The 25,608-nt window shown below is 42.7% G+C and overlaps 3 protein-coding genes across 3 annotated transcripts; 2 read left to right on the top strand and 1 right to left on the bottom strand.

Annotated features, from left to right (window-relative positions):
- slc7a6 (solute carrier family 7 member 6) lies at positions 1-8,720 on the top strand. The gene is made up of 10 exons (XM_084007187.1): positions 1-128; positions 3,888-4,460; positions 4,544-4,669; positions 6,214-6,358; positions 6,438-6,561; positions 6,659-6,762; positions 7,354-7,450; positions 7,686-7,835; positions 8,188-8,371; positions 8,458-8,720. Exons 2-10 carry the CDS (start codon positions 3,974-3,976, stop codon positions 8,523-8,525), a joined length of 1,485 nt encoding a protein of 494 aa, XP_083863313.1. The 5' UTR covers positions 1-128; positions 3,888-3,973; the 3' UTR covers positions 8,526-8,720.
- Positions 8,721-13,320: 4,600 nt separating this feature from the next.
- slc7a6os (solute carrier family 7 member 6 opposite strand) lies at positions 13,321-18,492 on the bottom strand. Its single transcript, XM_084007312.1, has 5 exons — positions 18,265-18,492; positions 17,083-17,412; positions 15,892-16,098; positions 15,202-15,334; positions 13,321-14,459 (listed from the first exon to the last, which is right to left on the bottom strand). Exons 1-5 carry the CDS (start codon positions 18,451-18,453, stop codon positions 14,323-14,325), a joined length of 996 nt encoding a protein of 331 aa, XP_083863438.1. The 5' UTR covers positions 18,454-18,492; the 3' UTR covers positions 13,321-14,322.
- Positions 18,493-23,285: 4,793 nt separating this feature from the next.
- LOC311011911 (E3 ubiquitin-protein ligase TRIM39-like) lies at positions 23,286-25,564 on the top strand. Its single transcript, XM_084007103.1, has 2 exons — positions 23,286-23,401; positions 23,543-25,564. The coding sequence occupies exons 1-2, from the start codon at positions 23,310-23,312 to the stop codon at positions 25,182-25,184; spliced, it is 1,734 nt and encodes a 577-aa protein (XP_083863229.1). The 5' UTR covers positions 23,286-23,309; the 3' UTR covers positions 25,185-25,564.
- Positions 25,565-25,608: the final 44 nt, after the last annotated feature.

The raw sequence follows: 25,608 nt of genomic DNA, 5'->3' as shown, positions 1-25,608 counted from the left end.
GCTCCTATAGCGGCGTCACGTGACCCCGAGCAGCGGCAGCAGCAGTTGTTCACGGGTATGATGCATTCGCTCATGGACACCGAGTTGGCTGGCTGTCAAAACGCCGCGCAGGAGGCGACGCAGCGCAGGTAAGACCGGAACAAACGTCCCGGGCGTGTTGCCGCTGAGAAGGCGAGGCGGTGTCTGCGTGCTCGCCGACCCGTTCAGCTAACGTTACTTTACATTAGAAAGCGTTAATGTCCCCGCAACGGGACAAAAGGGAAATCCCGTCCGTTTGGCGTCGCGGCAAGCTAACGGGAGATAGCCGCTCTCGTACCGGAGGTTCGAGGTCCACATTCAAAATGAAAGCCAAAGTAAAAAAATAAAATAAAAATACAAAACGAGTATCTGTTCTTAATGTATTTTCTGTCTGTGTGACAGTGAACCGGTTCAAATAGTATAGCGTTGTGCTAGCTAGTAGTGAAGCACAACGCCTGTTGTATTTAAATGCGCTATAAATAAAATGACTTGACTTGTGTAAGTACCAACATTGTAAGCATTGGTGCGGAGAACTGGCCCTGTTATCATTTCTACCGGTAGAACATTAAGACAGTGATTCGTTATAACGCTAGATGACGCACTTGAGAACAGCAAAACTCGCAAAAGATCATGTTCTCGGTGAATGGGACTCTCCTTTTGGATTGTGGCCCTTTAAAACGGCATGAATCTGCGTGAGTTTGCTTATTGTGGCTTTATTTTGAAAGTCATAAGCGGAAGTTATTTTTAGTGATTCAACGTTAACGTTACTTGACGCCGGCTATTTTTTCGTGAGGAAACGCTGGCCCGGGATGCTTTGTAGCGTTAACATATGATTTCATAATCATCGTGTTTGTTTTCATGTGGCAGATATGGATCTCCGAGGAGATGTGTAACGTTGTACCAGCAAATAGACGGATCCCTACTGACATCGCCTCAAAACTATTATTAGCTAGCGGTAATCCAAAAACTGTTGCTTTTGCAGCAGAGATTAAGTACCCACTTTATCATTTATCCATATTTTTGCATAATATTCCTGCATAAACTGTAGTCTGTGGCATTTGAAATGGGACTTGACACGAATGCAGATTATAATGTGTATATATATTTTTTCGTTTTGACCATTTTCACCAATTTTTCCAACTTGACTACAGAGAGGTTGGACTCCTCAATTTTGCTCACTTTTTCATCACAGTAATAATCTGTGCATTAATTAGACACGTTGTAGCAACGTCACAGATGAAAGAAGGTGAAGTAGATAAACAGCTCCGTCATGTTTACCTTGCTCTATGTCCAACACCTGGTTACTCAGTAAATTGAAGGCAATGCATAGCATTAATGGATTTAATAGTTTTATACATGGTAAGAAATCATAAATAAAAACACTTGCTGACAGAAGGTCACAAGCTTGTTTTGTGGAAGCAACAAAAGATATCCAGTTTACAGTGATAAGAGAAAAATCCCAATCCTTACGTCATAGAATCTGGAGCCACAGAATGTTTTTTTTTTGGGGGTGATAAACAACTTCAAGTCATTGCTTAATTGTTTCAACTACTCGTAAGACACATTATTAGCTCTGAAGGGATGTCACAGCAGAGCTGCTACAGCTTTTATCCAGGTTTCATGAATTAAGTGGACAGAAGACGATGCACATCTGTCTTGCGAGTGGATGTCAATCAAAGCAGTCCAGGGACACAACCCATGTCCCCATATCTGGACCTTTTCTCAGCGAAGGAAAATGATTTACTCTGCGTTATACTCAGCACTTTATGAGAAAGCCTTTATGAGAACATGGGGACAGAGAGGAGGGAGACATGGCAAAGGTCCCAGGACATCACAATCACATGAAAAGCATTTGAGAGCGTTGCAGCCTCCAGAGAGCAGCAGTGAACGGGCTCAGCAGATTGTGTATGAAGGACTCAATGATCTTTTTAGAGCATCAAAGTGACATATCACATGATTGCACCAGAGTCATAAAATTATAACTGTGTTGAATGTCAGTGTATTTCTAGCTATGGCACTGTATGAAGTATCACAAGGTCCCATACACCAACTGCAGAAAGCTTGATGCATTAATAAATACACAAGTTCTCACACGTGGAGACTCACAAAGCCAACACTTGTAGCTGCTCGCTGACTTGGCCGGAGGACGCCGCTGTTTGTTGAGCTGTGTGTGGTGACAGTCTCTTGTTGAGTAATGACATTCAAGTTAACAACACTGTGGTTGTTGGAGCCATTGATTGCTCCGTTATCTTCAGATAAACAGGTGGTGTGGCGGTCCGTTTGTGCGTGTGGAACAGATGCCTAATGATTGAAGTGAAGCATGCCCCCCCCCCACGTCACACACACAAGCGACAGCTCATTGTGAAAACTAACCCTTCAGTCCCATTTATAGTTCTGTTATTGTGCTGTAAATGGTACATTCCACACATACATTTGGGCAGCCCTCGACCCCGGTTATTCCAACATGCACCTCCCTCATCTAATGTGCCACTTCTTCTTCTGGAGAGTTCAGATCATTCTCTCAAACGATACCATCTTCAGGCCAATTATCCAATCTTTTGTCCCTTGTAACATAAGTTACACTATAATGTGCTACCCATTAAACATGACCTGGCCTGGCCATCTTGATTTCATCTAGATCTTGAGGTCTTGTTTTGTTTGTGAGCTATGAGTCACCGTGACCTTAAATATTGTGCTTGTGTCCCGGTACATACTTGTATTTTGGGTTACTACTAGATCACGTTTAAATGCTTTAATGTTCTAACAAGTCTATCTGTATTCATCCTGTCTGTTTTCCAATGGAGCTATGTTGCCAGGCAACAACATGGATCCATGTTTACTTCCTGTCAGCTGATAATTCAACTGAATTCAACTGGAACGCATTTAAAATGTTTACGTTTTTAAAACTGTAAAATGGTCTATACCGGTATATTCTGTTGTGACATCACAACTGTACAGGAACGACAACGAACTGTAGATTTCTCTCTTGATTGCATTTTTTTGTACTTTCATAGTATTTATATAGCACATTGGCCTGCTTTATAATAAAAAAAGGCATTACTATCTCACTTTTAATTAAATGGGACTATTGAAATATGGTTGTTTTCTTTGTCACTCATGATTTTGCTCTAGTTATAGAAATAAACCAAAATCACTGCCAGCTTGTGACCCACACGTATGCCTGGTGGAGATTTTTTTCAAAAGTGTTTGCGGTCCTGCACTTTGGTAGTGACCATTTGTGTTGTTTTGTCGATGCCATAACATTCATAAGATATGGGCTAGTTTTATTATTTCAGACATGCAGCACTTGCAATGGGTGATTGCATCACCTCCCTTACTCTTGTTTAGTTTCTAGATGATTTTTATTTGATTCTGTCAATTGTTGATATAAACTTGATTGCCTTAGAAATACATGGCATTTAATCCATCCTAAGCATTAAGCTGCTGTAAAGCACTACCGTTTGATGGTAGGAGCAGGGGATCAAACCTCAAACCTTGTGGTTAAAGAACAGCCCGCTCTAATCCCTGGGTCCCAGCTGCCTCAAAAAGTACTGCTGGGATTCAAACCCAAGAGCTCCTGTCTATTAGACATATACCACGGTGCTCTGGAAAATGTTCGCCCAACACGGGGCTCGAACCCACAGCCCTGAGAGTAAGAGTCTCATGCTCTACAGACTGCACTGGTTTGATGCACTATGGAAGTATTAGCCCTATGACTCATTAATCATCCTTAACGGTGCATTTTGTTGTGTTTCCCCTCCTTTCTCTGCAGTTTAAGTTTCCACTTTCTGCCTGTTCTGTCATCTGTTCATCCCAAACCTGTCATGTCTCCCTGCCTACTCTCTGCTCCATGTGAATGTGTTGGACAGGTTTTTCCAGAGGTTTCCAGAAAGGGACTGTGGTGTTCACAGCCGGTCGTCAGCCAGTGCCGGTTCGACCCTGAGACGACGGCAGCATGGCTGAGCGTGAAGAATCCGAGGTGAACGGCAGTGCAGGCCACTCTCCCCATCAGTCAGAGCCCCCCAAGGAGAGCATGCAGCTTAAGAAGGAGATCTCGCTTCTCAACGGAGTCAGCCTGATCGTAGGAAACATGATCGGCTCCGGCATCTTCGTCTCCCCCAAGGGTGTGCTGATCTACAGCACCTCCTACGGGCTGTCGCTAGTCATCTGGGCCATCGGGGGCCTGTTCTCTGTGGTGGGGGCCCTCTGCTACGCTGAGCTGGGTACCACCATCACCAAATCGGGGGCATCTTATGCATACATTTTGGAGTCATTCGGCGGCTTCATTGCATTCATTCGTCTATGGACGTCTTTGTTAATTATTGAGCCCACGAGCCAGGCGGTCATAGCCATCACATTTGCAAACTACCTGGTGCAGCCGCTCTTTCCAACATGTGAACCGCCATACGTAGCGTCCCGGCTCATCGCTGCAGCGTGTATATGTAAGTACTGATCTACTCTGTGTCCACAAGCTGTTAGCTTTCGTCTGTCTAGTTGCTCCCATGAAGCTGTCCTCTCCGCCCAGGCTTACTAACGTTCATCAACGCTGCCTATGTGAAGTGGGGCACCCGGGTACAGGACATCTTCACCTATGCCAAGGTGGCAGCCCTCATCGTCATTATCATTACCGGCATCGTCAAGCTGTGCCAAGGTGAGTGGCGTCACTACAGGACTCACCCTTTTACACTGTTCTAGCCAAAACATCAACAGCAAAAATCTTGAGACATATTGTGAATCTCTCTATACACACTGGTAAATTCCTAAAGGATCTGAAATCAGCCAGAGTTGTTCCCCAGTAAAAAAAAAGACAGTAAACCCAAATGGCATGTGGTATGTTTTTAATTTATGTTAATGATAATCCGGCAGCAGTAAGATCTAAAATGATGCTTTATGCAGATGACTCTACCTTATTAGTATCCGGGAAAGATACCAGAGTTATACAGGAAACTATTAGTAGGGGGGCTTTAGCTCAGGAGGTAGAGCGGTTTGGCTGGCAACCGCAAGATTGCCAGTTCGATCCTCGGCTCCTCCTAGCTGAGTGCCTGGTGTCCCTGAGCAAGATGTGTATGAATGGGTGAATGTCAGTCATTACTGTAAAGGGCTTTGTACCATTTATTAGTAAAGAACTGTCTTTACAGCTGGGAAAGTCCATCTTATTTGGCACAAAACACAAGCTTAAGAAAAAAGATACAATTAAGGTACATTGTGAAGTAAATATTATTGAATCCAAAACCTGTCAAATACCTTGGAGTCTCTCTTGACCAATCTGTCATTGAGGAGGAAATTGCAGTTTTTATATTGTATTTTTATTTTTTGAACTTTAAGTTGCTTCATTAATCCAGTGCCACTTTGACTATGCCTGCTCCGCATGGTATAGTGGACTATCACAAAAGCTTAAAAATAAAATGCAGGTAGCGCATAATAATGTTATCAGATACATGCTCAATGCTCCTCCCAGGACTCATAAAGGATCTGTAGAAAGGAAGGAAGTGGGATTATTACCTGTTGAAGATCAAGTTAAACAACTGAAACTTAACCATATGGCACAAGAATATATGAACTATCAAATTGATATGGTTAGAAACCAATATAATTGCAACACAAGAGCAAGCAATATGTCATGCAGTGTTCCTCGTGTTAAAAGGGAAACTGCTAGAAGCTTTTTTTTTATATACTGGGATTTCCCTATGGAACAACTGTCCCCTGCATATTAAACAAAGCTAAACAAAGGCAACTTTTAAAACAAAAGTTAAAGGGACAGTGTATAGGAAGGACTCCCATCTAGTGGTGAAATTGTGTTTTGCATTCAGATAAATAGTGCTCTCCAGCGCATCGCTTTGTTGCAACTACAGTAGCCGTTATGTTCCAAGAAGCTATGACAACATGCCATCCAACACCACTTCACCAGTATTCTTTCAGGTGATGAGCCTGCAAACAAACATGTGTGAGCATTTATAAGGAATTACTCCTCCAGCAAGATAATGATTTATGTTGTCATGTTTTTGAAGTAATCTTTTAAGCGCTATCCTCAGGGATTGTTGTATTTTGATACTCCTTGGAGTTGTTTGTACTTTTAAATTCCTAATAAAAATCAAATGAAAATATCAACAGCAGTTATAACTGGACATAAATGTACAATGTTGTGATAATTTAACTCCACTGATTGTTCCTTTAATTATTGTGTCTTTCTCGTAGGTTACACAACCAACTTTGAATCATCCTTTCAGGGATCGTCTACAGACCCTGGTGACATCGCCCTGGCTCTCTACTCTGCCCTCTTCTCCTACTCCGGCTGGGACACCCTCAACTTTGTTACAGAGGAGATCAAAAACCCTGAAAGGTAGACTAGAAGGGCTAAGCAGCGTGAATCAGAAGACTTCACCCAGCCTGCTAATGACTCCCGCTGCTTGTTGTTTCAGGAACCTGCCGCTGGCCATCGGCATCTCTATGCCCATCGTTACCATCATCTACATCCTCACCAATGTGGCCTACTATGCTGTTCTGGATGCTAGTGCCATTCTGGCCAGTGATGCAGTGGCAGTGGTGAGGAATGTAGCTACCTAATACGTGGAAGACGTGGAGGAGTGATGCATGGATGCATGTGTCGGGGTTCAAACTGTTGTTTCTGTGTCTGCTTCAGACATTTGCAGATCACACTCTTGGTGTGATGAGCTGGACCATCCCCATTGCTGTTGCCCTGTCCTGCTATGGAGGCCTCAACGCCTCCATCATAGCTGCATCCAGGTAGAACACAAATACACACACACACACACACATGACAATATGAGCAGCACTACAAATATTATACAGGGGACCAGATTTTCAGAAAGGTAAGGGCCTCATGAATTAACGGCTCTCTCTCTTTTTGCTCATTTGTGTTTATTAGATACAGTTTCTGACATACACTCCAGATATTACACATTTTTCCCAAAACAAAATAAAGATAAATGCGTTTTACCCTGGTTCACCATGGTTATGTTTTAAAAATGCCGCAATATATGAGGAATACTGAAGAAGTATTGTTATTTAAAACTAATTTCCTGCAACTCTGCTATGACATGAGGATGCATTAAGAATGGTATATTTCCAGAAAGACTATACAGGAATTAATCAATATAATAATTAGTATATCTTCCTCATTTCACCCGATGGTCCCTGTCAGACTGTTCAGATGTAGAGAAGCCTCTTCACGTCGCCATGTTACCAGTTCTGAATCTGTTTGTCACTGTGCGGGAGAGCAAAGGATTTATTGTGGCAAATGTCTGTTATTTGCAGGATATTTTTTCTTTCTTTTGGGATTTAAATTGTATATTTTGTAAATTTTACAATGTCTAGGTTGTTCTTTGTGGGCTCTCGTGAGGGTCACCTTCCAGACGCTCTGTCCATGATCCACATCCAGAGATTCACTCCCATCCCTGCTCTCATGTTCAATGTAAGAAAATGGATCAAATCCTCGTTCATTGTAGTGGAGGAAGTGCAGGAAATGTCCACTTAATGGTAGCTAACTGTAAAGTTGAGCCCTGATTCGCTAATTTCCATTCTTAAAAAAATACATGGTTCTGGTGTTAAATGCAGCTCTTGATGTATTATCATTCTATCCTTATTGGGTAAATGGAAAATGAAGTTAAGCTACACAAATGTAACATCTTCAACTGTCCTCGGTCCAGTGTGTCATGTCGCTGATCTACCTGACGGTGGAGGATGTCTTCCAGCTTATCAACTACTACAGCTTTAGCTACTGGTTCTTCATGGGTCTGTCCATCGCTGGACAGATCTACCTCCGCTGGAAAGAGCCCGACAGACCCAGACCTCTCAAGGTAGGAGCACATGATAGCAAGCTGTTTCTGTGCAGGAGAGGGAATTCAAACATGATCAATTGTATTGATTGTGATAACCATTAACAATGTGGGGGCGGCTGTGGCTCAGAGGTAGAGCGGGTCAACTGGAAGATCGGCGGTTTGAATCCAGATCCTCGAGTCTGCACTTTAAATAACTAAAATTTGTAGATTGCAAATGTATTTATTTCCATATTCATATTGGCTAAAATGATTGATTGGACACAATATTCTTAAAACATTATACTGTTTCTTTAAAAAAAAGTCATAGGGGCAATAATAAAGATAATTGCACCAGACCAGTGTAATATGAATGTTGTGATTGTCCTCTCAGCTGTCTTTGGTGTACCCGGTGGTGTTCTGCCTGTGTTCCGTCTTCCTGGTGGCGGTTCCTCTCTACAGCGACACTGTCAACTCCCTGATTGGCATCGCCATCGCCCTGTCCGGGGTTCCTGTCTACTTCCTGGGTGTCTATCTTCCGGTGTCCAAACGGCCGCCTATCATCACCAAGCTGCTGCGTGAGTTCACACCCTCGACGTCAGGCAGGAGCCCATCGCAGCATCACGGACGCAACGAGCTAACATGCTGTTGTCTCTCCCCGCAGGTTCTCTGACTCACTGCACTCAGTACAGCTGCTACTGTGTACTGACAGAGATGGATAAAAGCGAATGACACCCTGCATCCTCACGCAGCTGACAGTCCTGACGTGTTTACAACACTGAACATGCCGCCACAGATGCCCACGTTCACTTGGACTGGAAGACATGCAAAGACTCGGCGCATTAAGTGGAGACAGTACTGCTACACTGCCTGCTGTGGATGTGGTTACGGTCCTTCACCACACTATTTAATGACCTCTATCATAAAGGAGTGGCCTGGTTAGTTCCACAGGTTATATGTATATATATATATATATATATATATATATATATATATATATATATATATATATATATATTTACAGTGTATATATATCTATATGCCTTTCAAGCAGTATGTGCCTGTGAGATTTTACAGATGCACAACCACAGGGACCTGATAATGATGCAAGCACATTTGTATTATATGGATTTCCACCTTTTTAACTGACGTTGTGTGCAGTATGCGTGAATGTGCTTAATCTCACCTGAGAATTAAAATATGCTATGTTCACTTCCTGAAAGGAAAAAAGGGAAGGATGTTTTTGTCTGCTGCTATGTGCCATCATCCTGAAATTATTGCTGTTAAGTATTTTTGCGGTCATCGTCTGGTAGGTTTGTTTTTGCTTTAATTGTGATATGTCAAAATAAAAATCAGTTTTTCTTTTCATGTGTTGCCTGAGGTGGGGTAACCATCCGTCTAGGGGAGGCGGCTGTCGCCTTCCCTTCTTTGTGTTCGCTTTCATCTGTGTGCCACTTAATAAAGGTCTAATTCTTTATCGTGTTCAATGTGCTATACTCCAGACATCAAATGATGTTCACACTCCAAAATAGCAATTTAGCAAATCTATTGGGGTGATCCATCTTTAAAGAGACAGTGTGTAGGAATGACTCCCATCTAGTGGTGAAATTGTATTTTGCATTCAAATGAAGAGTGCTCTCTCGGGCATCGCGTTGTTGCAACTACGGTAGCCTTTATGTACCAAGAAGCTATGACAACATGTCATCCAATACCACTTCACTAGTATTCTTTCAGGGGGTGAGCTTTCAAACAAACATGTGTGAGCATGTATAAGTAATAACTCCTCCAGCAAGATAGTGATTTATGTTGCCGTGTTTTTATTGGTTTATTTTTGGTAGCCTTCCATTACTGTCATAGCCTCTAGCATCAGCTAAAAACTAGACACAACAAACAAACGAATGTGACTAAAGTGTTTATATTGGTCTACAACACAGACTGTAAAAGGCCAGAGGTCGTGTCCGGGACATCCACCATGGGTCGATAACAAAGCCAATAAAAGTCGCTCTCCGGGAGTTCGAGGGGGAACATATGGTGAATAGTCGAGTATACTGTTTTAAATCCATGAATGCTGTACATTCAAGTATGGACCAGCCGATCTCTACTATATGCAAATGTAAATATGCACAGAACCAGAGGTCATATTCACTTAACTGGTCAGATCAAATATTTCAAATGGCAACTCTTGGTTTCATTGTTTGCCATTAATTAGATGCATGTCTGGTCCCACCGAACGCTTTGAAACATGTGGGATCTGAGATATAAAGAGAAGTGAAGCTTTACATCCCAAATCATGACATTGTGAAATGAAGTAGAAAATGAACGGTGATGCTCCATCGGTTCCAAACTCCTAACCGGTTAGGGGAGCCGAGCTTCCTACATTGAGAAGAAGAGGTTGGTCAGATTTGACTCCTAACCCTAAAACTAGTGATGTCCAAATGAAGCTTCGTGAAGCATTTTCTTTATTTTCTGAGCCCAATAGATGGCGCTCTCTGTTCAACAAAGGGTTGAAAGCAATGGAAATACACTCAACAAAAATATAAACGCAACGCTTTTGTTTTTGCTCCCATTTTTCATGAGATGGACTTAAAGATCTAAAATTCATTCCAGATACACAATATTACCATTTCTCTCAAACATTGTTCACAAATCAGTCTAAATGTGTGATAGTGAGCACTTCTGCTTTGCTGAGATAATCCTCACAGGTGTGCCACATCAAGATGCTGATCTGACATCATGATTAGTGCACAGGTGTGCCTTAGACTGTCCACAATAAAAGGCCACCCTGAAATGTGCATATGTTTGCTTTATTGGGGGTCTGGGGACTCAGAACCAGTCAGTATCTGGTGTGACCACCATTTGCCTCATGCAGTGCAACACATCTTCTTCGCATAGAGTTTATCAGATTGTCAATTGTGGCCTGTGGAATGTTGGTCCACTCCTCTTCAATGGCTGTGCGAAGTTGCTGGATATTAGTGGGAACTGGTACACGCTGTCGTATACGCCGGTCAAGCACATCCCAAACATGCTCAATGGGTGACAGGGTGTCCGGTGAGTATGCTGGCCATGCAAGAACTGGGACATTTTCAGCTTCCAAGAATTGTGTACAGATCCTTGCAACATGGGGCCGTGCATTATCTTGCTGAAACATGAGGTGATGTTCATGGATGTATGGCACAACAATGGGCCTCAGGATCTCATCACGGTATCTCTGTGCATTCAAAATGCCATCAATAAAATGCACCTGTGTTCTTCGTCCATAACAGATGCCTGCCCATACCATAACCCCACCACCACCATGGGCCACTCGATCCACAACATTGACATCAGCAAAGCGCTGATCTGATCTCATCTGCCCTGAACAGTGTAAACCGAGATTCATCCGTGAAGAGAACACCTCTCCAACGTGCCAGACGCCATCGAATGTGAGCATTTGCCCACTCAAGTCTGTTACGGCGACGAGCTGGAGTCAGGTCAAGACCCCGATGAGGACGACGAACATGCAGTTGAGCTTCCCTGAGACGGTTTCTGACAGTTTGTGCAGAAATTGTTTGGTTATGCAAACCAATTGTTTCAGCAGCTGTCTGAGTGGCTGGTCTCAGACGATCTTGGAGGTGAACCTGCTGGATGTGGAGGTCCTGGGCTGGTGTGGTTACACGTGGTCTGCGGTTGTGAGGCCGGTTGGATGTACTGCCATATTCTCTGAAACGCCTTTGGAGACGGCTTATGGTGGAGAAATGAACATTCAATGCACGAGCAACAGATCTGGTTGACATTCCTGCTGTCAGCATGCCAATTGCACGCTCCCTCAATGCTTGTGGCATCTGTGGCATTTTGCTGTGAGACAAAACTGCACATTTCAGAGTGGCCTTTTATTGTGGGCAGTATAAGGTACACCTGTGCACTAATCATGATGTCAGATCAGCATCTTGATGTGGCACACCTGTGAGGTGGGATGGATTATCTCAGCAAAGCAGAAGTGCTCACTATCACACATTTAGACAGATTTGTGAACAATGTTTGAGAGAAATGGTAATATTGTGTATCTGGAATGAATTTTAGATCTTTAAGTCCATCTCATGAAAAATGGGAGCAAAAACAAAAGTGTTGCGTTTATATTTTTGTTGAGTGTATATCGGCCTTCAACGCTTTGTTGAACAGAGAGCGCCATCTATTGGGCTCAGAAAATAAAGAAAATGCTTCACGAAGCTTCATTTGGACATCACTACCTAAAACACTCCACTCTGGAAGTAAAAGTACTACTAAAGTATTAGCGTCAAAATACACTTAAACGTAGCCAAAGTAAAAGTACTCATGCAGAATTACCCATTTCAGAATACACAATACATATACCGATCAGCCATAACACTATGACCCACTTACCATGGCACCTGTCTGTGGGTGAGGTATATTAGGCAGCAAGTGAACACTTTGTCCTCAAAATTGAGCGTTAGAAGCAGGAAAAATGGGCAAGCGTAAGGATTTTAATGACTTTGACAAGAGCCAAACCGTGATGACTAGACAACTGGGTCAGAGCATCTCCAGAACTGCAGCTCTTGTGGGGTGTTACCGGTCTGCAGTGGTCAGGACCGATCAAAAGTGGTCCAAGGAAGGAAAACCGGTGAACCTGCGACAGGGTCAAGGGGAGCCTTGGGGAGTGAAGCCTGGCCCCGGTGGTCCGGTCTAATACGTGATCTACTTGAGGTCAAACTGCTGCAAAAGTTGATTCTGGTTCTGATAAAACGTGTCAAAACAGTCAGGGTTCCATGCTGATCCCCGTCCACAGACCAGTCAGGTTGCCCATGCTGACCGATGTTCTGCTGGGAAACCTTGGGTCCTGCCATTCATATGGATGTTAGTTTGACATGTACCACCTAAATAAGCATTGTTGCAGACCATGTAGACCCTTTCATGGAGACAGAATTCACTGATGGCAGTGGCCTCTGTCAGCAGGATAAAGTGCCACAAAGCAAAAATGGTTCGAGTTAAAGGCTCCAAATTCTCCAGATCTCAATCCTATCGAGCATCTGTGGGATGTGCTGGACAAACGAGTCCGATCCGAGGCCCCACCTCACAACTTACAGGACTTAAAAGGATCTGCTGCTAACCTCTTGGTGCCACATACCACAGCAGACCTTCAGGTCTACTAGAGGCCGTGCCTTGACGGGTCAGGGTTGTTTTGGCAGCACAAGTGGGACCTACACAATATTTGGCAGGTTGTCACAATGTTATAGCTGATGGGTGTAAATTATTGTCACTTTAATAATAGCTGGTAAATGGGTCTATATAAACTGCTGGGTAGTTTAACCTATAACTAGGTGACATCATTTATTGGTTTTGTATTAATGTATAATTTATGTCAAATCAACGTAGTGGAGTAAAGAGTACAACACCTTCAGAATGTAGTTTCACAGACCCTCATCTTCAGTTGGGAGTCACTGGACACACTGACATTTCACGTTCAACCATCAATTTTTAAGTAGGTTTCCTTAACTCAACGGGTTGTGTTGTATGATGAAGGACAAACTGACACTGAGATGTTTAAACTTTATTTTGAAAGCTTTCTTTTTATACACATCTACATATTTACAAAAAGTTAACTTCATCGAGCATTCAAGAGAACCAACGCGATCTTCACAAATTCTTAACCAAACTCGCACACCCACAACAAATCTTAAGCATCACACTTTCACATTATGCCAAAAATCTAACACACACAATTATACCAACCCACACACACACACACACACACACTACCATGCACAAAATGCAGCCTTAATTGCAACCACACACGGCCCAAGACCTCTCACTAACAGAAGTGTCAACAGCACAAAGCATACAAGGCATATCGCACTAATGTGCAACATTTTTTAACACATATCCACATTGTACAAACACCCACACACAAAATCACTCCACCACAGTAAAAAAAATAACAGTCACTCATTCACCAGCTATGTAGTAGAGACAAGGATGGATCTAACCCCAACGATGTTTACTGATGTATGGATGTGTGCAACTCTCAACCATTAGTGCTTCACAAGCTGCAACATTTTAATACATTTGCACAAACTTAACTTAAAAGGGAGTACTTCACCCACATCAATCAAGCGCATTGTTGCCTTGAATTCTTGAAAACCTTTCTTGCATGCCTTCAAAGTGAACCAAGAACCAAAAATCATTCAGAAGTCTTGATAAAGTGAAGTAAACAGGGGGGACTTTTACATTTCTGATGCTCTGTTGACTGTGGAGGCACACAAGAAAAACAAATTCAAGGTGACCATTATACAAATGGAGAGTATCCTCTTCAGGACAGGATGCTCTCGGTCAATTTAGTTTGGAAAACTTCCGTTAGATCTGATGAGTGCTACACATTAATTGCTACACTTTAAGATGGGATTTCTTCAGATTTCTATCATGTGCCACTCGAGGAACCGTTTCCCTCCACTCTCACCTACAAAGGTCTACGACAATGGTGTTTGTGGAGAGGGCATTGGGAAGATCCACCGACTTCGGGGGGTTAAGGGACAGATTAATCCGAATTGTATTTGTCTCCATCCTCATCGTCCTCTTTGTCATCTTCACCGTGGCGGCCCAGCTCCTGCAGCACATCCCTCTGGTAGTGGTCCCAGCTCCTCCGGCTGTACGAATGCTCCTCCTCCCAGTAACCTGCATACACGAGGCAGGAGTCAGCGCACACACGTACACATACACACGGAAATCTCCATGAATCATTAATAATGATTTCAAGCCTTGCAGGATGCAGAGATGTGTCTCGACGTGTCTGACAGGTCGATCACAGAGCACAACTGTCTACATGCTCCATTTGGCTCAATATGAAAATGAGAATTAAATAGGCCTATCATTGTTATACTGACACTTTTATAATGCCTTTGGAATAGTAGTTATACAACTGACTACAGAATCAAAACAAGCTTTTGCACAGTGTATATCGCATAGTGGCATATTCTCATGATAGCCTAAATATTGATCTGAGAGTGCATTGTTAATTTGCACAAGGTTTTTTTGTCAGCTACTTAAATTATCCGTGCCGCCCTTTTCTTTCTCATCTCGTTTCAACATTATTTTGTTTTCTCTGTGTAACTTCAGAGGGAAGTCAGTGACCCAGTCGAGGGGTCAGGCTGAGCCAATCAGATTGAACAAAAGGTGGAGCAGTTTAACTTGGGAGGGGCCGTTCGCATCCCCCTCTCTAATTGACAGTATTAAACTGGCCCAGTCTGGTTTAAACGCTGTCTGCCGATGCGTTAGACGGCAGTGTTGCAGCGGAGGGCTGTACCTTCACCTGTTTTAATACGTCCATGACGGGAACTGACCCGATGGCCAATCTGATTTTCAGAATGTAGACCACAACTTTATGCGTAAATTGGCACCCAAAATACATAATACTTACCACCATAGCGCTCCTCTCTGTCACTGTCTGCATCACTCCCCTCATCAGGGTAATCATTCCTCCAGTTGCCTTCCTCATTTTCATCATCCTCATCTTCATAAACCTCCTCTTCATGAACCACAAGGTCAGGTACCTGGGACAAATCACAAGCCATTTATCTGAAAGCCTCATTTTTGGTTATAATTATTGGTTTTATTGTCCTCAGAGAAATAATTTGTTATAATAATAATAACAATAATATTAATAACTAAATATGTTTCTTGTTTGAAACGTTTTTAGCCAAAGTATTAAACGGGTAAAAAATGTCATACACAGGTTTGAATGCTACTTTCTACAGACCTGGGGAATATTATTGAGGTAGAAGCAATTTTTCATCTACCACATCAGAACACCAGAACAGCAACATGTTATATGACTAGCCTAAAGTAGTGTTTAATCCCGGGCCACTGCTTTGAGTTAATAAAGCATGAATGGGGGGCTTAATGTACAGTCAAAGACTAGTCAATTAGTCAGGACCAGCTGCAAGTCAGCTGACACTCGCTGATACATCCACATAACTATTACACTTGCAGTTAGCACTTTAGAGGTTTGAGGCTTTCCCCGTGTCTACACTCTACTTCACCCATGTCTTCATTCACTCACTCCGATTCCAGCACTCATTCATCTGTCCGTCCATCCATCCACACACACCAGTTCTCCCTCATCGGCATAGGCCCTGATGGACAGGATGTCCTGGATCCACCCTGGCGTGACCGTTTCCTGGTAGTAAAGGTCGTAGACGTAGTCGTCGTCCTGCTCCCGGTGCTCCTCACCCAGTCTCTCTCCACTTATGCTCAGACGCTCCCGGAGCATCTTGGCGCTGTTACACAGGATGATCTCTGGGTCCGAGGACAGGGTCTACACAAAACCAGAGCGGTAGAACAAATCAACTCTGAGGCGCTCCATGTTAGCAATGTAGAATAATGCCTGAAACTACAACAGGTCAACAAAGGCAGTAGACAGACTAAGGAGCTAAAACGCTGAGAGAACTTGTGCATCACAAACACGCTATCTATTCTTTGTTTTCAAACAGTATGTCAACAGTTAATAAGTTACTCAATATTTACTATTGATCCTGTTGAAAGGCTTTGTTATCACAAGTTAAAAAAAAAAGAATGTTGTTGTTCATTAGACATGCAGCTCTCCTATTGATTTTTGACCACAACGAGGGAGGGCGAGGTATACAAGCATGGTCTTGTGGCAGATAATATGAACACAGAGAGTTGGTGTGTGTGATACTGATTTTGGTACTCCAGTTACTCATGGTACTTTCAATACTGAGATTATACCGAGTCGCAAATTTAAAAAAAAAAGTGAAAAAATGTGTGAGATTATAAAATCATATTTTCGAGAGAAAAAACCCTCACTTGTGGTGTATGATGTCTGTGTGTATTGGTCTATATTGTTCAGTTTATTCATACAGAATAAATTTCATACAGAATGTTTTATTGCTTTCAAGTAGTAAGTCCTTTGGAAGATGTTATTTAAAAAAAATCCACTGTAACATTAACTTGATATGGGTAATTTAAATACATAATTCATGTTTTGTTATGAATTAGGATGTTATGGAATTAATCTGCAAGGTAAAACCATCTCATTTTACTCAATGGCCTTCATGCCCTGTCATGTGGCCTTAGTGAAAAACTGAAAAAACATTAAAGTGAAGGCCAAATGACCTTGCCCCTAAAATGACGAAATTCCAGCCCTGAGCACGACACTAATAAATAATAAATACGACAATTTCACGAAAATGTGTTACTTTTTTCTCTGAATATTACCCCCCACCCCCCTTCCTCCGTTTTATTATTTTTTAACCTACAATGGCCCCTCGGCTCAACTCACCTTGCCAGACGATTTGTCATTGTTCTCTACATCCTCATGTAGAAGATCAACCACCTGGATCGCACCCAGACCCAAACATTTGTCCTGCTCTTTCCCAGTTTCCTCTTGGCTCTCAGAAGCTTCTGTCTGGGGGGTTTGCTGCTCAGCTGGGCTTGACAGTCCTGTACGGTGGCTGGAGAGTATTCTGTAGCGTTCCTCCCTTCGAGTGCTCCACTTTGTGCTCCGTAGGTCCCCAATAACTCGCTGTGAACTAGCAGCAGAGGGGCGCAGAGCATGGGCCGCGCGGGGCCGAGCCAACGCCTGTCGTACCCGAGTCTGAACTGGAGCATCCTGGTGATGGGATGATACAGGGCAGGGGTTATAGGGGCTCTTTCATGGAAACCAGTGGACATCTGGCTGTACTGCCTAACACCTAGAACTAAAGCAGTAGAGGAGCCTTCAAAACCTCTCCGCCAATAGCCCCCCATTCTTTTCAAACCCAATTTGAAAGCATGTTTACAGTGATGCGTCACTGTAAACAATTCTCTCTCTGAAAATGTGGCAGTAAACAAAAACTCCCCAGTTAGCATGTGATCTCAACACATCTGTATGTGAAAGTAAGACCGCTTTCATTTTAATGAAGTCATGAAGGGTCATCCAGGTCTTGGTGGTCTTTGACAGCTATATCGGAGGAAGCTGGACCTGCTTTCGGTTTCTGAAGACCGTTCTCCCCTCATCCAAGAGGCGTCTTTACTTCTGACTGACTAGTGGGGAGTTTGGGTATTTAACTCGGACAAAAGCTTTCAAGGATGAAGTCATATCATTTTCGAGGCCTGCAAATACGTCACAACTCAACATCAAACTGAGGGAATGACGGCAGAGGCTAACCTTTGTGCATTTCGAGGGCTGACGTAGTTCCGGCTACGTTTGCAAACAGTCTAAACTGAGTGACGTTAACATTGTCATGCTAACAACAAATAGCAGTTAGCATAGGAGGCGCGTTGTTTTCCAGCGACTTAACATCGCTATAATTTAGCGTTGGGTCGTTAAATGTAGTCCGCTAAGAGCCAGTAAAATCTACTAAATCGTTACGTTTCTACAGACACGCAAACGTGTTTCTCTGCCTTCGACGCCGCCTGTGTGTCGGCGTTAGCGGCAGCGCCTCGCTAGCTAGCAGCGTGTCGGTAGCAGCGGGCCTCTCACCTGTGTCGCTACGGTCGCCACGAGTTTGAAGACTGAGTTTTCCACCTCGGCCTCATTGGGCTCCGGCACCGCTTCGCCAGGGCTCTGGGACGTCTCCGGCCGGATACGTTTACACGCCAGCAACAACGCGTCCGCGGGGTCGGTCCCCCTCTTCCTCTTGACTCGCAGGATCGTCGTGTTCGGATCCATGTTGCTCCTCTGTCTGAGTTTGTCTGGTTCGTCTGGAGGGAGGAGGGAAACTAGAGCTCCGCCTTTATTTCCGGGTATCACCAACGTAACAGCATGTGATCACAGCACATCTTATTATTACTACTACTACTCGGGTGGATTGCCCGATGTGGGAAATGTTTTGCCTTTCCGACTTCTGTAGAATATTACGATGTGAAGGCAACACATACATCCACATCCAATACCCTTTGAAACCCTCAGGGTGTCCTAATCAAATCAAAAGAGAAAATGCAGATAACACATTCATACAGCCAGTGCCATCAGTGCTCTTAGTGCCAAACTGCCTAAGAAAATGTGCCGCTTCCTAATGTGGGACAGTCATTTGTCTAATGTGGGACACTGTAAATCTATGTTAAAAGGTAGGGTTGTGTGAGTTGTGTATGTGAGTGTGTGAAATTCAGGGGATTCTGATGGGGCCCAGGTGAACCATCAGATTTAGAATTTCTGTTGATTGTTTTTCTTGGTTTTTCTTGATAACTGTTATAATATTATTTGTTTATTTGATTGTGTTTATTGTTTATGGTTGTTCCCTTATTAATTGTCCTCTTTTTGTTTCCTGTTCCTAGCAGCTGAGAGCCAGCGGTGGAGGTGGTGCCCCTGGGTGATGGTTTCCCTCTGCGTGCTGTGTGACACCTTTTGGTTTGTTTTCTCTACACATTATAGTCCGAGTTGTTTCACGTGTGAATGGGGTGCTCTTTGACTTGAAGGATTTCCTTCCCCTCCTACCCCTCCCTGCTGTGTCTTCTCATCGTACAGGAACCCTTTATTCCCCCATTGCCCTTTAGACTTTTAAACTTGCAATATTGGTTGTGAAAATAAAGTTGATTGTTATAATTTATTGAACCACGTCTCCTGCCATTTTGAGTTACGTACCTGTGTGTCCTTTTTGTTTTACTGATTATACTTAAATTTCACTTTAAAGGTCCTGGGGTGAAACCCCCAGGTGGCGTTGTCGGTTTAAGTTATAGAAATTATAGATTTAGTAAATTCCCTCCACATATATTTAAAGGTAAATGTATACAAATGTTGCATAGGCCAATTACAATGAAACAAACAGCAGATAACAAATGGCCCGCAGAAGAGTCGCTACATTTCTGGGAACAGGCAACCTGTACAAAAGGCATTGTCGTCGTCAATCAATCACCTCTGCACAGCTTTCATGAAACCAATGGGAACAGACTGCACAAGAAACCCACTCCTCTGTCGACTTTGGATCATTTGGGTCTCCATAAGAACGCTGGCGGATATTACAAGGATCCTGGTTGACTTGACGTACTTGACTGGTTGTGGATTGCTTGAGTGTTTTCTTTGCTGTAGGCTTCTTCCCCTTGTTTTTGAAAGAAAAATGGTCATCACTGGTCAGATCATATGAAGGAGGCTTTGCCCTCTGGCGGCTGGTAGCTGGCCGTTCTTAGTCTGGAAGCGCGATCAGTGATTTGAAGGAGACCTCTTGCTGTGTCACAGCTTCAACTGTCTGTGCCAGAGGTGGTGGGGTTACAATGGCAGACAGAAGAAGGTGCTGTGGAGATTGCGGAGGAGGAGAGATTATTGCCTGAACAGCATCATGCAGAGGGTGGCAAGGGGTGTGCTCTGGAAGATCGAACATTTGTTGATGGTAGGAATCATCATGCTTGCACCTATCCTGTAGACAAATTAAGAAGTCAGGATATGTGAGAGCACACAGAAGCCACATTCACTGAAGAGAGGAAGGTCAAGAGATAACACTGGTTTACTCAGAGTTGAGGGAGTCAGATGATAAACTTAAAACAAAGAGCAGATGTGCATGAGAAGATGAGCAGGGATAGGCAGACTTTTTTTCTACAGGGTGTCGATTCCAGGAAACAAGGTTGTGTTGCCATGGAGCTGCGACCAGCTCGTGCACCAACGAAAGGAGGGCGTAATCCTAAACCACAGTTCCTCCCCACCTTTTTTGATGAAGAAGAAATGTGTTTTGCTGCAAGAAATCGTGCATCTTTTTCTGGGCGATTGGTTGCAGTTAACATCCTAGTTGCTTGTCAGCTTTGATGCCTGCGATTTTTCAAACAGAAAAAATTCTTGATATCTTAATATTACTTAATAATACAATTCTGAATAAATAGTTAACAGTACGTCGTAGTCTGTCTTCTCTTTAGTCTGTCTTATATGGAGCTAGAACAGTCTCATAATTCATAAATGCACACAGAAATTCATAAATGCACAAAAAAGATTTACAAATGTATTTGGGGATTTGTATATACATGTGACTCAAAACACAAATACATTTTCAATGCACACACAAATATGTTTCATTTCATATGTAAGTAAAAAATATTCACATATAAAAAACAAGATTCATAAACATATTTCCAATGCACACACAAATCTAAAAAAAAATCACAAATACATGAATGTTAAAGTATTTGCAATCTTCATCAAATACGCATTTGCGGCTTGTTACATTCATATATGAACTGTTGGACCTGTATTTACAAAGTGCTTTTAATTTGTAAACCTCCCTGCATTTGTGTGTGAAACTTTTGAGACTCCCCTGACGTGACTCTGATCCACAAATGCGTTTTTTCTAAGAGGAGGTTGTCTGTAGCCAATCAGATGTCTCCCTCCTTTACAGCCAATCACGTGAGTGTCTCCCCCAAAAGTCTAAAACACAACTCCGCCCGCACCGGTTCATCTTCCCCAGAATGAGGGAATAAATTACTTCCATAAAATGCTTCTTTATAAAAGAAAAATCGATATTTATATAACTGTACACCTAATCTATACAGCATAAAGACAGGGAGCACAGGAAGAAGGGACATTATCTCCAGAAATAAGGTCGATTCTGGCTCTAGCACCCATATCCCTCCAACGCAACGCACTCACGTGATTGGCTGTAAAAGAGGGAGACATCTGATTGGCTACAGACAACTCTTAGAAAAAACCTCCCTGCATTTGTGTGTGAAACTTTTGAGACTCCCCTGACGTGACTCTGATCCACAAATGCGTTTTTTCTAAGAGGAGGTTGTCTGTAGCCAATCAGATGTCTCCCTCTTTTACAGCCAATCACGTGAGTGCGTTGCGTTGGAGGGATATGGGTGCTAGAGCCAGAATCGACCTTATTTCTGGAGATAATGTCCCTTCTTCCTGTGCTCCCTGTCTTTATGCTGTATAGATTAGGTGTACAGTTATATAAATATCGATTTTTCTTTTATAAAGAAGCATTTTATGGAAGTAATTTATTCCCTCATTCTGGGGAAGATGAACCGGTGCGGGCGGAGTTGTGTTTTAGACTTTTGGGGGAGACACTCACGTGATTGGCTGTAAAGGAGGGAGACATCTGATTGGCTACAGACAACCTCCTCTTAGAAAAAACGCATTTGTGGATCAGAGTCACGTCAGGGGAGTCTCAAAAGTTTCACACACAAATGCAGGGAGGTTTACAAATTAAAAGCACTTTGTAAATACAGGTCCAACAGTTCATATATGAATGTAACAAGCCCCAAATGCGTATTTGATGAAGATTGCAAATACTTTAACATTCATGTATTTGTGATTTTTTTTTAGATTTGTGTGTGCATTGGAAATATGTTTATGAATCTTGTTTTTTATATGTGAATATTTTTTACTTACATATGAAATGAAACATATTTGTGTGTGCATTGAAAATGTATTTGTGTTTTGAGTCACATGTATATACAAATCCCCAAATACATTTGTAAATCTTTTTTGTGCATTTATGAATTTCTGTGTGCATTTATGAATTATGAGACTGTTCTAGCTCCATAGTCTTAACAAATCTCAAATAAACCAACACGCTTAACATACTACTACTATTACTAATAATAATAATAATAATAATAATAATAATAATAATAAAAGTCATAATTATAATTATAATAATAATAGTAGTAGTTATAATAATAACAATGAAGAACTGTTATTAAGAATGATATAAATATTATGATTATACTTCACAGATGTGCCATCTTGATATTAATGGGTTAATTAAAACCAATAGGCCGAAATTTTGTGCTTTAATTGTGTATACCCGTATAAACGTAATACTTTACTGATAGTATTCAAATGCTAAATGTTTTATTACATGCTGCAATTAATACTTTTATTTCAGTATTGTGTCTTTAAAACAAAGAATACATGGAATATTGAAATAGATTGGAGGGGAAAGGCTTTTGAAATTGTATCTTTGTTATCCAGTTGTGTGTTTTTTTTATTCTATCTCACATCATTTGTCTTTTACAGTAGCTGCCTTCAAGGAAGTGCAGCCCACAGAGCAGCTCTCCTTTCATTTGCCAGCAGCCTTTAAGAGTAATGGAATATAATGCAACCTTAGTGTGTGGGGGATAATAAATAACTAATAATAATGATAATAAAATAAATTTGATGGTTCTTTTGTAATTTATGATACTTTTCACATTTTTTGTACGTGTATACTGGTGTACTCATTGTTCTGAATCTATCAGAGAACTGGTGATACTGGAAAATGTGATGAAATAAATATGTAACCATTTTAGACAGAAATTCCTGGGTTATCTGTAGCGACATCTTTCAGCAGAACAACATCATGATGAGTGTATGCACACATGCGGTTGGTCTTGTTGAGCAGCTTTGTGATCATGCTGGTACATGCTGCAGTGCCTTTAGGACCGGTCACTCGAAGGACAGATGGGCTGCTTGCTCAGGGAGTCGTTGCATAACCAGTATAAGTGCACCAAGAGGTGGAGCCACCCTGAAAAGAGTCACATCCAACCTGTATAATTAGGGGGGCATTTCACAGTGTTCACATTCTACATGGAGGAAGGATCCGGTCTGATCCCAAGCAAATGCAATTTCAGTTAAAGAAAAACAGAAAATTGCTTTTTCTGGCATTAAACAATCATTTAATTCTTCAAGTCTTCAAGTCCAACATACACAGGTGAGTACACATTTGACAAAATATAAAAAAAAAAAACTTTAAATATATTTAGATGGAATATTTGCTCTGGCAAATGAACATGTCTGAAAGACATGATTCAGCTAATAATCTCATAATTATTATTTCCCACCTCTATCTTAGTGTGTTTAGCATGTCGGCTGCAGCCTGCCTGCTGTCTGAAGAGCACTTTCTGTGCTCCATCTGTCTGGATGTGTTCACCTCTCCTGTCACCATACCGTGTGGACACAACTTCTGCAAAGGCTGCATCGCTGAAAACTGGAGAATCAACAGAAAATGGCAGTGCGCCATGTGTAAAAAGATTTTTGACACAAGACCTGAGCTGCATGTCAACACTTTTATATCTGAGATGGCAGCTCAGTTTACACAGGCAGCAACAAAGAAAGCCTCTGAGGAAGTCCAACTGGGAGAGGTTCCCTGCGACGTCTGCAGCGGGATTAAACAGAAGGCCCTGAAGTCCTGCCTGGTGTGTCTGGCGTCATACTGTGGCGCTCACCTGGAGCGACATCAGACGGTGTCGGGCCTGAAGAGACACAAGCTCATTGAGCCTCAGGACAACATAGAAAACCGGATGTGTACAAAGCACGGTGAACTCATAGAGCTGTTCTGCAAGACTGACCAGGTGTGCGTGTGTCAGGTCTGCACGGAGTCGGACCATGCGTCACATGACTTTGCCCCTTTGAAAGAAGAATGTGAAGGAAAGAAGGCTGAGCTGGGGAAGACAGAGACGGAATTTCAGCAGATGATCCAGGTGAGACGGCTGAAGATGGAGGAGTTCAGACGGTCAGCGAGGCTCAGCAAGGAAGCCGCGGACAAAGAAGCAGCAGATGGCATTCAGGTTTTCACTGCTCTGACACAGTTTGCTGAGGCGGGTCTGACTGAGCTCATTGGACAGATCACTAAAAAGCAGAAAGCCACAGCCAAACAAGCTGGGGACTTCATCAAAGAGCTGGATCAGGAGATCAAGGAGCTGATGAGGAGAAACGCTGAGGTGAAGCAGCTCTCACGCTCTCAAGATCACCTTCTCCTCCTCCAAAGCTTCTCATCTCTGAAAGCCTCTTTGCCCGCTAAGGACTGGACTAACGTCAGCCTCAGTCAGCCGGCGTACCAGGGGACTGCGGCAAGAGCTGTGGCTCAACTTAAGGAGACACTCTGCAAAGTGATGGAGACGCTGCTCAAAGTGGAGATGAAGAGGGTGCAGCGGTACGCAGTGGGCGTGGCTCTAGATCCTGACACAGCACATCCTAAACTCATTCTGTCTGACGATGGGAAACAAGTAAATCACAGTGATGTGGCTATATCAAGCAACCTCCCCGACAATCCGGAGAGATTTTCATATTGTGTCAGTGTCTTGGGAAAGGAGAGCTTCTCATCTGGCAGATTCTACTATGAGGTGGAGGTTGAGGGTAAAACTAAATGGGATTTAGGAGTGGTCAGCGCATCGGCCAACAGGAAAGGGGAGCTCATATCAAGCCCGGAGGCTGGTTACTGGACCCTGCAGCTGAGGAATGGGAATGAATATGTAGTTCTCACTGACCCTGATGTCCTCCTGTCACTGAAATCGCGGCCTCAGAAGGTGGGAGTGTTTGTGGATTATGAAGAGGGAGTGGTCTCCTTTTATGATGTTGATGGTGCAGATATTATGTACTCCTTCACTGGCTGCTCCTTCACTGACAGACTCTTCCCATTCTTCAGTCCCTGTTTAAATGATGGTGGAAACAACTCCGCCCCTCTCAGGATCTCTGGTGTCCGTGAAACACATTGAATCAGTCATGTTTCTCCAGAAATCATTTCCTGTCGTTTAAAGATGACCTCTCATGCGTTTCTGCTTGTTGTTCATTTTTGTTCATGTAAAAGGTCTCCAGACTGTCAAAACGTAAAGTCCATGTCCCACAGACACCCTTCTCCTGAACTGCTTGAAATGCCTCAATTGAAATCTTGCCTTTTCTTCTGCAAAGTGCATGGTGATGTCACCAAGTAACACATTTACATATCTGCCCAGCCGCTACAACGCAATATGTTTTTACTTATTATATTTTTCTATTTTACTATTTGATTATTTATTATAGGTCTGTCTTGCTTTTTTAAAGTGATGCTTCTTGGTATTGTACTATTGTCTTTGCTGCTGTAACACTGCAATTGTCCCCACTGTGGGACTAATAAAGGTGTATTTTATTTTAAATGTGGAC

The sequence above is a fragment of the Eutrigla gurnardus genome (assembly GCF_963514095.1).
Source record: "Eutrigla gurnardus genome assembly, chromosome: 1".
Classification (NCBI taxonomy): domain Eukaryota; kingdom Metazoa; phylum Chordata; class Actinopteri; order Perciformes; family Triglidae; genus Eutrigla; species Eutrigla gurnardus.
Note: the sequence above shows the minus strand (reverse complement) of the source record. Positions and strands in the feature narration are given on the sequence as shown.